The 12,500-nt window shown below is 48.7% G+C and overlaps 1 protein-coding gene across 2 annotated transcripts in view; it reads right to left on the reverse strand.

The window, feature by feature from the left end:
• The window catches only part of LOC125042215 (myosin-9-like), a 15,804-nt gene that overhangs the window by 2,459 nt on the left and 845 nt on the right, over positions 1–12,500 (reverse strand). Inside the window, exons 3-19 of one of the 2 annotated variants that reach the window (XM_047637717.1) lie at positions 12,451–12,500; positions 10,151–10,262; positions 8,448–9,053; positions 7,808–8,344; positions 6,797–7,096; positions 6,551–6,673; positions 6,287–6,445; positions 5,976–6,176; positions 5,645–5,824; positions 5,352–5,501; positions 5,055–5,190; positions 4,589–4,947; positions 4,332–4,442; positions 4,059–4,186; positions 3,747–3,921; positions 1,257–1,709; positions 713–778 (exon numbers count right to left, since the gene is read on the reverse strand). The exon at positions 12,451–12,500 is cut by the window's right edge and continues 103 nt beyond it. In XM_047637717.1, coding sequence (XP_047493673.1) covers positions 713–778; positions 1,257–1,709; positions 3,747–3,921; positions 4,059–4,186; positions 4,332–4,442; positions 4,589–4,947; positions 5,055–5,190; positions 5,352–5,501; positions 5,645–5,824; positions 5,976–6,176; positions 6,287–6,445; positions 6,551–6,673; positions 6,797–7,096; positions 7,808–8,344; positions 8,448–9,053; positions 10,151–10,262; positions 12,451–12,500 — 3,846 coding nt within the window. The remainder of the gene's footprint in view (positions 1–712; positions 779–1,256; positions 1,710–3,746; positions 3,922–4,058; positions 4,187–4,331; positions 4,443–4,588; positions 4,948–5,054; positions 5,191–5,351; positions 5,502–5,644; positions 5,825–5,975; positions 6,177–6,286; positions 6,446–6,550; positions 6,674–6,796; positions 7,097–7,807; positions 8,345–8,447; positions 9,054–10,150; positions 10,263–12,450) is intronic. The other variant, XM_047637718.1, reaches the window with a different exon arrangement.

The raw sequence follows: 12,500 nt of genomic DNA on the forward strand, positions 1-12,500 counted from the left end.
TTTGTCAGACCAACTTCAATATCCTTATTCCAACATAGTAATCTAACAAAAATGTTCGTTCACATCACACAAAGATCCCAGTATATTGCAACTAATTTAATTTAGCGCCACGATAGGTTATAAATTATTAGCCACATCTAACATTTAGCAAGGCCCTGCTTCATAGCGTCCAAATATGAATGACTTTACTTACAAATGCCACAAAGCATAACATTTTCTTTTGAAAAATACTTGCCTGGATGAAATCTACCCTATGTAGATAAGCTAGTTTGGACACCTACTGGGGCATTTACGAGAAAAATATCCTTAGCTGCAGCTTTACTGGTGACATAATTCAACTTATGTACCTTCATAGTTAAGTGCATATTTTATAATTTCCGTGATTTTAAGGTGATTATATTCTGTGTACATTATTTTATGATGAAAGGGCAGCTAAACGAACAGTATCCATTGCGAAAAAATGGAGGCATGGATGAGAATAAATAACTCCATAATGCAAGAATTATATAATGAAAACTAATCAGAGAATATGTAAATCAAAGTGTCAATTTCACCTAACTGGCTCACTATATTTAGTCGACGATTGGTCAATTCTCATCAGCCCCAAGCCTGTTAACACTTCGCATCATGCAAAGTCACATAAATCTGTGAATGTGGCAGTGACCGCCAATGTCAAGAAGGAACAATCAGCATAAAAATCGGAGCATCTTACCACCATCCGCTTGACCTTCCGCGCGTCGGAGAGAAACCTTCCCGGCCGTTCTCGTCTGGTCGAATCCTAAAAGCAAGCAAGAAATGGTCACATGCCATAAATCTGCACTCACGAAGTTCTGAGTGGTGGGGGGCATTCCACTCACTCTACCAGTTGGGAGTTTAAGGATTACTGAAGATTCCTTTGAAATATTCGATGCCTTTTCCTTAACAGTGAGAGATTCAACAGAAAAATGGGCGAAAAAAATATATTAGTCTAAGATGTGAAAAGGAAGCATCATGAAGATAACAAAGAAATCTTTTCTAGGAACTTTCTTGAGCTTTACTTGTCTTGAAGTACTTCCACTTTTCCTTGAGCGATTACAAGTACTCACAGCTACAAGTTAAAAGATTGCTGGGGAATAACAACTGCAATATGTTTCTTACTTAGCAGTACACTAGAAAAAAGAAGAAATACATACTCTATAAATTACAGCAGGAAATATCAAAAAGCACTAGCAATATTACTGCTTAAGATGAGATAAAGGAGAAAAAGATGGGTCAACCTTTCTGCCCGTGGGTTTTGCTGGAGTAGAGGTCGCCAAGGGCTTCAACATAGGTGTAGGTTTTGCTGGAGTTTGCTTGAACTCCCGCCTAGGTTCTGGCGTAGGTTCTGCAATTCTCGTGTGAACTGACACAGGTCTGCTCACAGGGGCAGGGCTCGGTGCAGGCTTTACAAATTGCACCGGCTCTGCCTCTGGTTTAACTGACTGTTCAGGCACAACATCGGGCTTAACCATACGCATTGGCTTAGATGCAGGTTTTGCACTGGGCACAGAAGAGGGCATGTATCGTGGTATGCGAGACTTTCTACGTTGAGCCAATGAAGAAGAGCCGTGGCAAGTCACGCGACCACTGAGCTCTGTCGCAGAGAGAGCTAAAGAGACATCAGACTGCAGGGTCACGTGACTAGATGGCTCCGTCCCGTTCGAGATGGCGGACTGAGACAAATAAGCCATCTGGAGAATGGAGAGAAAGCAATGTAAAAAAGTTGGGGGAGAGTCCTTTCAGTGTGCCATGGTCGCCTCAAACCATGCATTAGTTCAAGTCAAAATACAAAGTTTTAAGCAATGGAATACAGCTTAAATATCATACGGCCTTGTACAAGGAAATGGAGCGTGGAATGATCATGGCAAAAGACCAGTGAGCATGGCATAATGAAAGGCAAATTGTAATCATATTCAAATGATGAATACAACAAATGCAACAGAAACTACAGATACATTATTCACCATATATCCCAAATGTATGCCATTACAATAGAAAGATTCACATGCAATAGAAACATCAACCAAAAAGCTACTTGATCAGAGCAGTATTAATGCTACAACAGCATCGCAATGCATAAAGTTAGGGTTCACTGCACACACTATTATTACACAACACCACACCAACACCAAAAATGACACTACAAAGGCTTCGTCCAAACTATTAATGCATCATTCAAAACCGATCCCCTTAGTGGAAAAAAAAACTCCCCTGTAACTCCCGTTAACAACCTTCACTACAAGAATTACTGAGAAAGGATCCAAAGTTACTACTTTACAGACAGTTAGTGGAAGATCGTTACGACAGAATCTCAAGTCCGTAAAAAAAAAAAAAAAAAAAGACAACACACAGGCCCAAGTCTAGCGGCCAAAACTCGAAACGCTCAACGATTATGCACAAAGATCCTTAAAGTGAATCTTGCTCCGTGTTTCTCTTTTGTTATTTTGGCTTTCTGCTTATAGGCTTAAAAGTTGTTAAAATTCTAAAGTAACCTACACTACTTTTGACACTCCACACACTATTTGGGTGACCCCTAATATCTTCCTAAAGCTGCCATGTTTCTTCTTTATTTTTTATTTTTTTCATGTATGATCAATCATTAACAAGACACTTATTTGACCACATTCTGAATACATCTGAGCACCTAGCACAATCGCAAATCACAACAGTTGCATGGCACAAGTCCGATCCACATGGGAGCTTTGAGAGAGAGTACGTTCACCTCCTATTTTTCTGAACGTCTTAAGAAATTTAACCTTCTCTTAGGAGAGGCAATTGGCTCTATCCTGTCTCACGCTCACGCCGAATTCCATATCTTTAGATTTTCAAGTCCTGAAAGTAAAGAGAGTTCCTAAAGCTCTTCAACCAAATGAGATGGAAAGGGTTCCTTGTCATCTATAGCTTGTGCATTTAGTTTAATATTATCATATTAGTTCACACTCCACACACAAAGTTGGTTAAACACCAGTCCTTGGTGAATTTGCGCTTCATTGATAGTAAGATTTATTCCCTAGCTTTTATACTGCTTGAACTTATTTAGTGAATCAGCTCCAAACTGTTAATGCCATGCACCATCAAGGGGACACAAAAACCGAGTCGGGACCTTGATATCCTCTTACGGGGGTTAGTTTAGTCACGTCACCATTGCTTTCTGCGCTTTAGACTGGCATTCAGGGAAGACCTTTATGCAACAGACAAGTTAATCTTCGGTGAACTAGCATCTAAAGCACTAGAATGCATGTTTGAGGTTAGTGAGAAGCATTTCTGTCTCCCTTATGACTTACATTACTAGTGGAGGAATGTTGGTTTTTGCTGAAGAATTTAGGAAATTCCATTACCATTGTTACATACGTTTATCTTTACCTATGTTATATTGTTATTCAGTTTATTTCTACAGGAAACGTGTTAATAACATATTTTGAAACTGTTAATTAGTCGCATTTGTTAATTCATTGCATTTTCTGAAATTTAGTTCTAGTAAAGCAGGCCAAAATTTAGATGAATTGCATTAAATAAGACAATTATATCTGATAATCCTATTCTATATTTCATATTTTTCTCCTTTTACAAATATATATGCATAAAGACACTGTAAATAAGGACAGAACAATATTTTTCCCCCTAAAAACCTACTTTCGCCAATAAATTTCCAAATGAACCTTTGTTAAATCTAACGCCTGTCCGAAATCTCCACCTGGCTCTGAGCCTTCCTCCCCGCGGAACCTTACCTCACTGGGTTGACTGAGGAATGAGCAGACAGCGTCAACATCGAAGTCCGGCACTGTGGGCATCGGGCTGGCGGTGGGCGGGTGACCCTGGGTGCCCTCGGCTGGTGACTCTCCACAGGGGTCACCCTCTCCTAGGCGACGCAGCTGGTTGATGACTACACTCATATTGCCTGATCTGTAAAATGCAAATGGGTTAATATCTACATGTAAACTAAAAGGCATTTATACATTCAGATGGAGATGTCAGATACCATGATACGTTAATGTATCATATTCATCTATCCTCCTGGCCACGCCGGGAAGGGTTGCTACCTGAGGATGGCTCGGATCTGAGAAGCGAGGGTGGAGATTATGCTGTCCTTGAGTGTTCCTCTGGCAGCCAGGCTCTCGGCCTCCTTTGTCAGCTGCTCCATACGCTGCGTTAACTCTCCTAGGTCAACCTGCAAAAACGATGCGCATAAGTCAAACATTAGTTCAGTAAAGATAAACATGAAGTGCGCGCACACACGCTACTCGCACACACAATGAACATGGAAAACATTGCAACACGATGAACATGGAAGAGGTTACACAGAATGTTCGTGCCTTGTGCTTCGCTTCTAAGGACATCCTCGCACGCTCGTAGTCCTCCACGGTTTGCATGAGCTGCTGACGGAGACTGGCCAGTGTCCCGTTCAGATGCTCCACCTCTTCACCCTGCCATGAAATCATAATTTTGAATATGCATATCGACATAAATGGTATAGTTATGAAATAGTTCATTTCTTTCCATCTCACTCATTTGTTATGAGGAGACATGACAGACATGAAAATCTTTTACGAATAAAGGACGCGCGTGTAACCTTGAGTGTGAGGGCAGCATCCCGCGACTGCAGCTGTTGGTTGAGCTCGCTGGCTTCGTTGTCAGCCAGACGGAGCTCCTCCTCCTTCCGTCCTATCGCCTCCTCCAGTTCCCGAACCTTCTCCTCTAACTCCTCCAAAATTGTGGAAGAGCCTTGAGGGCGCACGAGCCTTCTGCTGCTGCGCTCCTCTAACCGCCTTCTGCTCCTCCGGCGCTTGGTTCTTTGGAAGCTCGCGCCCAAGTCGCAGTTGGTGGCGTCCCCGCTCGAGTGTTCCCGAAGCCCCTCCCCGGCGGGGGTAGGAGGGGGGGTCGTAGTGGCTTCGCCGGCCAAGTTTTCTGCTGTGTCTGTGATGAATGTTTCTGGAAATTAGGTCAGTAGTTAGTGCAATCTGCAATACCGCTAAGCCTGTAAGGTGATTTTGGATGACAGAGGCCATCTTTAATGCTTTCCAAGCCGACCTACTCACCTCCCTCATCACTATCCAAGGTTACGTCCGTGTCGGAGTTACTGGCCCTGCCCTCGAGCAGCTCTGCCAGGGTGCCGAGCTGGGCGGTCACCTCGGCCAACATGCTCTTCTGGGTCTCACTACAGGACTCACAGCTCTGTGGACAAAGCGGAAAGAACCATCAATCATGCGCAAATCGATCACACGCTTGAAGAGGCCGAAAAAGCCATATTGCCTGGAAAACATGATAAAAACAAAGTTCTGCAGATCAGCACATGTTATGAGGCTTCAGCGCGTGAAATCATGAGAGAAACTAACCTTGAGGGCAGTTATTAGAGAAGTAATGGTAGCATAAAGCGGAGCTATAGGTGAGGCAGCCAGGACGTCCAGCTCACTAGCGGCATGTTCATGGCTCAGCTGTTCGAGCTGGCTCTGCAGCTCCTTAATATGACTTTCCCCAGCGGATACCTGGAAAGACCGCCGTAATACTATCAACCGGCCTAAAATATAAACATCCCAGAGCAGCAATTGACACAAGCTTTTACACACAAACACACACAACAGCAACGCCCCAGCAAAGCTGGCACCCCGAGTCCGACAGAAAAGCTCACCTGGAGGTTAAGAGTAAGAAGATCCTGCTCGTGGCGACGGCACTGTTCTTCCAGCTCTTTCGCTAATTGCTCGCTCTGCGCCTCTGCTGCCAGCACCCGGTCACGCAGCTCACAGTTAAGCCTCTCAAGCTCATTAAGCTGTGAGTTCCCTAATTTAAGTTGATTACGAAGTTTTGTAACCTAAGAGCGGGAGAAATGAATGACTGTTAATTATGTGTGTTTTCCACTCTTGTGTTCACGGTATGTTCTCCAATCTTCAGTTTTAATTTTGACACCATTAGTGGATTTATTTCATGGATAATGATCATTAATTCTGCAACAAAAAATCTACCTCAGAACGGTGCTGAGTCTCTTGACTGTTCGTCTCGGATGATGATTCTCTCAGCTGTCGTTCCGTCTCAGCAAGTCGGGCTTTCAACTCCTCCAGTTGCTTCTTGTAAGATACCTCGCATTCTCTAGCACCATGTTCCTTAGACGCCGCAGACTCAAGCTGGGCCTTGTATGACTGTACCTCCTCTTGAAGGGATGAAACCTGCAGGTGGAATCAACAGAATGAGAATGGCGGGCGTGACATGAATCACGGCATTGGAACTGCAGAGATAACATCGTATTAACACACACCAACGGGATAGCCTCACACACCTGATCTCTGAGCTTTTTCTCTCTCTGAGCTAGTATGAGGTCGGCCTGCTGGAGGGTCTCGCGAAGCATGTTCTCGGTCATCTCCAGCTCCTCGACTCGACCTCGAAGGTAGCTCTCGTTCTGCTGCACCTCGCTCATCTTGCGGGCGGAGTCTTTGGCCTGGAAGTGCAAAGAAAGGGGCTCAGCGTTAAAGAACTCATTCAACTCATTTCCTTGTCATACCTGACTGTGACAGTTTAAGCTAGATTTCAGTACAGCACTGACCTGGTTGATCTCTGCGGAAAGAGCGTTATTTTCTGTTTCTAGCGTCATGAGACGATGAACTAACTCCTCTTGGTCCCGCAGTTCTGCTCTCAAAGACTGGTTCACCTTCTCGCCCTCCATCAGCTGCCAAGGGAAAATAATGCTTAAGTATCCATCTACACTTTCCCTCAAATCTGACTGATCTTTAAAATGCAGGATAAACCAGCTTTCCATGACAGTTCACAAATAACCCCCCCACACACACACCTTGATCTGCAGCTCCTTTTCACTTCGCTCGAGGCCCCAGACGCGTTCCTTGAGCTTCAGCTCTGAGTTCTCCGTGTCGATCAGACGGTCCAGGAGGTCGGAGATTCGAGCGCCGTCACTGGATCTGGAGTTGTTCCTCAGGTTGGCTCTGAGGCGATCCTCCGAGGCCTCCAGCTGATGGATCTTGGAGGACTGCTGTTCCATCGACGCTTCCAGCTCTTCTATCCTCTGCTTGTACGAGGTAACATGGCTGGACATGATCTTGTCTGCTTCACGGATGGTCTCGCGATAAGCACACTCCTGCGGATCATGCACAAGTGTTGTAAGGCTTTTCCTCCGGGTTGCAGTGGCCAAAGAATGTTCATAATGATCAATCTGTTCATCACATTATTAATAAATAGTACATCCCCCCTCCCTCCTTCTCTCTCTCTCTCTCTCTCTCTCTCTCTCTCTCTCTCTCTCTCTCTCTCTCTCTCTCTCTCTCTCTCTCTCTCTCTCTCTCTCATATTCTTTCACTATAACACATACACACACACACACACACACATACACACACACACACACACGCACACACACACACACACACACACACACACACACACACACACACACACACACACGCACATAAACACACACACACGTGCATAAACACACACACACACACACACACATAAACACACACACGCGCATAAACACACACACGCGCATAAACACACACACACACACACACACACACACACACACACACACACACACACACACACACACACACACACACACACACACACACACACACACACACACACACACACACACACACACACACACACACACACACACACACACACACACACACACACACACGCACACGCACACGCACACGCACACACACGCACGCACACACGCACGCACGCACGCACGCACACACGCACGCACGCACAACGCTGGTAATATCAACTGAAATAATAAGAAAATGAAACTACCAGCACCGGGCAGGACCCAAGGAATTACCTTTTTCTCAAGATCGCAAATCTTCTGCCTAAGGGCAGTCTCTGACTTGACGAGTTCCCTGATCTTCTCCACAAGTTCTCCGTCGCTGTCCCCAGCCCTGGCGGACGACCTCCGGCCCGAACCGAGGACGCTTCCGCAGCCAGTGTCGTACTCCACGAGGTCGCCCGCCATGGAAACTCCGACGATCTCCAGCTCCTGCCTGAAGGTGGACAGCTGGTGCTCGAGCTGGCGCATCCGCTCGTCCTGGCGGCCGCGCTCCTTCTCCTGCTCCGCCAGGCGAGCCTCGTACTCCCGGCGAAGGGCCTTCTTCTCCAGCTCGTACAGTTCGTTGTAGCGGGACATGTCGCCCTTCAGCTCCTCTATTCTGACTAGTAAATTCTTCTTGACTTCGTCGCGATCATCCTGAGCCTCTTCAAGACGGAACAGGAGGTGGCACTTGTCGCGCTCGGCCTCCTCCAGCTGCTGTCTCACTGCTTCCATCTCATCCTCCAGGTCGCTGTGCTGCTGCAAGGAGTCGCGCCTTTCGTTGTCGTGACCCTGAGGAAATAAACAAAAAAAATCGTTCCGAGAGACACATCACATGTAACGGCCGATTGTAACAAACATTGTGAGGAAATTAAATACTGTAACACAATCTCACCTTGCGGAGGTTCATCTTTTCCCTCTGCAGACACTCAATCTGCTCCAGGTAGAACTGTTCTCGGTCTGTGGGTCCTGTGTTGTCCACTGTCATGGTGGCTTGGGTCCTGGTCTCAAGGTGTCTCGCCCTTTTCCTGGCGGACTCGTATAGCTCCTCCTCGGACCCTCCTGCCGGCTGCGCTGGATCGCCACCGTGCTGAACCTCAGCAGAGTGCTTCGCCATTTGGGTCTGGACGCCGACATCGGCTATTACGTTAGGACAAGTCTGAACACAGACATCACACACAACGGGGGGACACACATACACATCATTATCGGCTTCTCGAGGGTCGCGTTCCCTCTTGAATATGCGCCCTTCCAGGAAGGGCTTCGTGGGGTAGGGTGCGGGGGACACTTTCAGCGGGTTGCCGCCGTACGGGACGAGGGCAGCGGACGGCTCCGGCGCCAGCTGGCGCCAGTACTCGGCAGCCACGAGGCCCCACGCCGCGAAGGACAGCTGCTGCGAGAGGGCGTCTCGGGCTTGAGCCAGGGCCGATGCTTTCTCTTCTGTCCTGCGGGTCACGGCTTCCAGCTTGTCAAGGCGGCCGCGGTAATCCTTCTCCAGGATCTGAAGGAAGAAGGAAAATATTCAGAGGAATCCACGGATACCGGAAGGGGAAGGGAAGGGATGGATGGATGGATGGATGGATGGATGGATGGATGGATGGATGGATGGATGGATGGATGGATGGATGGATGGATGGATGGATGGATGGAGGGAGGGAGGGAGGGAGGGAGGGAGGGAGGGAGGGAGGGAGGGAGGGAGGGAGGGAGGGAGGGAGGGAGGGAGGGAGGGAGGGAGAGGGAGAGGGAGGAGGGAGAGGGAGAGGGAGAGGGAGGGAGGGGGAGAGTGAGTGAGTGAGTGAGTGAGTGAGGGAGTGAGAGAGAGAGAGAGAGAGAGAGAGAGAGAGAGAGAGAGAGAGAGAGAGAGAGAGAGAGAGAGAGAGAGAGAGAGAGAGAAAAGAGAGGGAGAGAGAGGGGGGGGGAGGGAGAGGGAGGGAGAGGGAGAGAGAGGGAGAGAGAGGGAGAGAGGGAGGGAGGGAGAGAGAGAGGGAGAGAGAGAGGGAGGGAGGGAGGGAGGGAGAGAGGGAGAGAGGGAGGGAGGGAGGGAGGGAGGGAGAGGGAGAGGGAGAGGGAGAGAGAGAGAGAGAGAGAGAGAGAGAGAGAGAGAGAGAGAGAGAGAGAGAGAGAGAGAGAGAGAGAGAGAGAGAGAAAGAGAGAAAGAGAGAAAAAGAGAGAGAAAAAGAGAGAGATAGAGATAGAGAGAGAGAGAGAGAGAGAGAGAGAGAGAGAGAGAGAGAGAGAGAGAGAGAGAGAGAGAGAGAGAGAGAGAGAGAGAGAAAGAGAGAAAGAGAGAGAGAGAGTGTGAGAGAGTGAGAGAGAGAGAGAGAGTATGAGAGAGAGAGTGAGAGAGAGAGTGAGAGAGAGAGAGAGAGAGAGAGAGAGAGAGAGAGAGAGAGAGAGAGAGAGAGAGAGAGAGAGAGAGAGAGAGAGAGAGAGAGAGAGAGGGAAAGAGGGAGAGGGAGAGGGAAAGGAGAGAAAGAGAAAGAGAGAGAGAGGGGGGGGGAGTTAGGGAGTGAATTAGTGCGTGAGTGAGCGAGCGAGTGAGGGAGCGTAAAGAGAATAAATAAAATAAATGCCTATATAACAGGATAGCGTCCTCACCTGGAGGTCCCTGACACGGCGGTGAAGCTCCCGGGAGATTTCTTGTTCCTGGGCCAACGACGCGCTCAGCAGGTTCTCCATCTCTCTCGCGGCCTCCATCTGGGACTCCAGCCTGAAGGGGCAGGAACACGTTAGCTACCCTGGTCATACACACGAGCTAATTGTCTCCCAGAATCCTCCCTGCCTTTAAATCAAAAGCATGCCTGGTTTTCTTGGAAACCAGCGATATTCATTCCTGTTACCGCGCTCGTCGAGGGGCCAATCCCTCACCCTGAGCTGCGCCCAGCGACCTGCCCTTCCCGTGACACCCTGCTGGCCGCTGCCTGCCTCTCCTTCGCTCGACGAGCACCTGTCTCCACAGTGCCTGCCTTACATCTATCCCCTGGAAACTTCCGGCAAGCCCCGAGAACTCACTTTTCCTGCTCCTCGCACACTCCCTTCATGGAGTCCGCCGCAGAGGCCGCAGCCTGCGCCAAGGAAACGGCGCAGGTCAGTCCGTTCTTCCTGGTCATCCCTTCTGCGTCCGCACTCGCGTCCTCTGTCCCACTGGCCCTTTTCAAGTATGCCAGGACAGGTGGAGGCAGGGTTCGGCCTGGCCTCCATCTGTGATCCTGTAGGAGCTGCAGGAGGTGAGGATCCATGGCCGGGGGGTCCGCCGTCAGGCTCCAAGCCCCTGGCCGCACGCCCCACGACCGTCGACGCGGCCCATCACTGCACTCTCACCACTTGTACACGTCCACGAAAGAACACTTTACTTCTGTTGTCAATTTTCAAATGTCAGGATGTACAAACGCAAGCATCCCTTTCTCTGCCACAAAGTTCGTCTGCATCTTCGCCTAGCAGACTCCGCCAAGCAGCCATGCAACTTCACACGCGCCGCACGGCTCCACTTGCCCGTGGTATTCTTGCATGGTGCCCCTCGGCGGCGGCGGTGGCGGCGGCGACGGTCCGGAAGCACAACGTCCCGCGGGCACACGCCTACTGCTTCTCCTCAGCGCCCGCCGTACGGCCACGGGGCGCACACAGGAGCCCCTCCGCGGCGTGAAGGCGGAAAATCTCGGCCTCGGAGCTGGGTCGGGAGCCTTAATGGTCCTTCGTGTGAGCCTTGACGGGGCTTGCATGCGAGGCGGCCGTGAAGACGCTGCTCAGGCAGCAAAGGTGAGGATGCGCTAAGCTACCGAGGCAACATCGACCCTACGTCCCAAGCACGAGCCATGGCTGATATTGATCTACTTTCCCTCTGTTGAGCGTAAAGATTCGTAACGCAATGGCTATTATAATCATGCCTAATCATAGCTCTGGTGGTCAGGATTTTACGTTCGGTATTTGACATTAAACTTCCGTCGCTACTTTTATGAGGATAAGGAGGGGGGGGGGGCTTCCCCTCAGGACAACGAACCGCCGAATATTTGGGGGTAATTTATAGGAAATAAAGGCTAAATATCAACAGCGGCTAGCATTTATAAAAATATGGAGATAAATAAAAACGGCCACCTGAACAATTGATACCTACGGGCGAATAAAGGGCCATGACCTCCAAGGAGGGGGGGGGGGGGGATCCATCACCTGAGGCAGCACGTGTTTTGGCCGCCCGAGTCACGCTCATCTTTGATTGAACGCTCTCGCGAAATTGCGCGCTGGCGGGTCGAGAAATTTGCAAAAAATATTGTGCGTGAAAGCATTAATTGTAAACTGGCAGCTACAATCAAGAACGCTGTGAGACGCGCGACCGCGATTTTCAACCCAGCCTAGGCCACGTCACTCACAGTGAATAGCTTCATCTTTCGTGTACTTGCAACTATGGTAATATGGTAATACAAAGCAGTACAATGAAATGAAAAATATTCCAGTCCTGTATGAATTGAAAGCGTAAGAAGATACCCAATAAATTTGAATTACCGCTTCAGAAATCTTAAACAAATATCTACATTACCACGCTTAAAGGCAGAGCCGAACTCTAATGGCCTCGTGTTGACAGCCTAAGGCCGCAGGAACACAAGCAGTGAGCAGGCGCGGGCAGGGGCAAGGTCTTTACAGTGCGAGTTCAAGCAAGAAAAGTAAAGTGTAAACTTATTTTATCATTTAAATCTTCCCGCGTGTGTGCGCGTTCTCTCCCCAGACCATAGGCCATAAAACGGCAGGCCACTCGCCCATCTGCCTGTCCGTGTGGACGAAGCCAGACCCTGAATTTAAAAAAATGTCACACTGTGAAATACTAGCAGTCGTGAAGTGACCTTGGATTCGTTTTAATCGGAGAAGCAAAAAGAACATTTCGGCGACATCCTTTCGGAGCCACTCACCTTTGCACCATCAGCCTCGAGTCGTTCTCCTCCTCCTCCAGCTCGCACTT

This window comes from Penaeus chinensis, chromosome 31, assembly GCF_019202785.1.
Source record: "Penaeus chinensis breed Huanghai No. 1 chromosome 31, ASM1920278v2, whole genome shotgun sequence".
NCBI classification, from domain to species: Eukaryota; Metazoa; Arthropoda; class Malacostraca; order Decapoda; family Penaeidae; genus Penaeus; species Penaeus chinensis.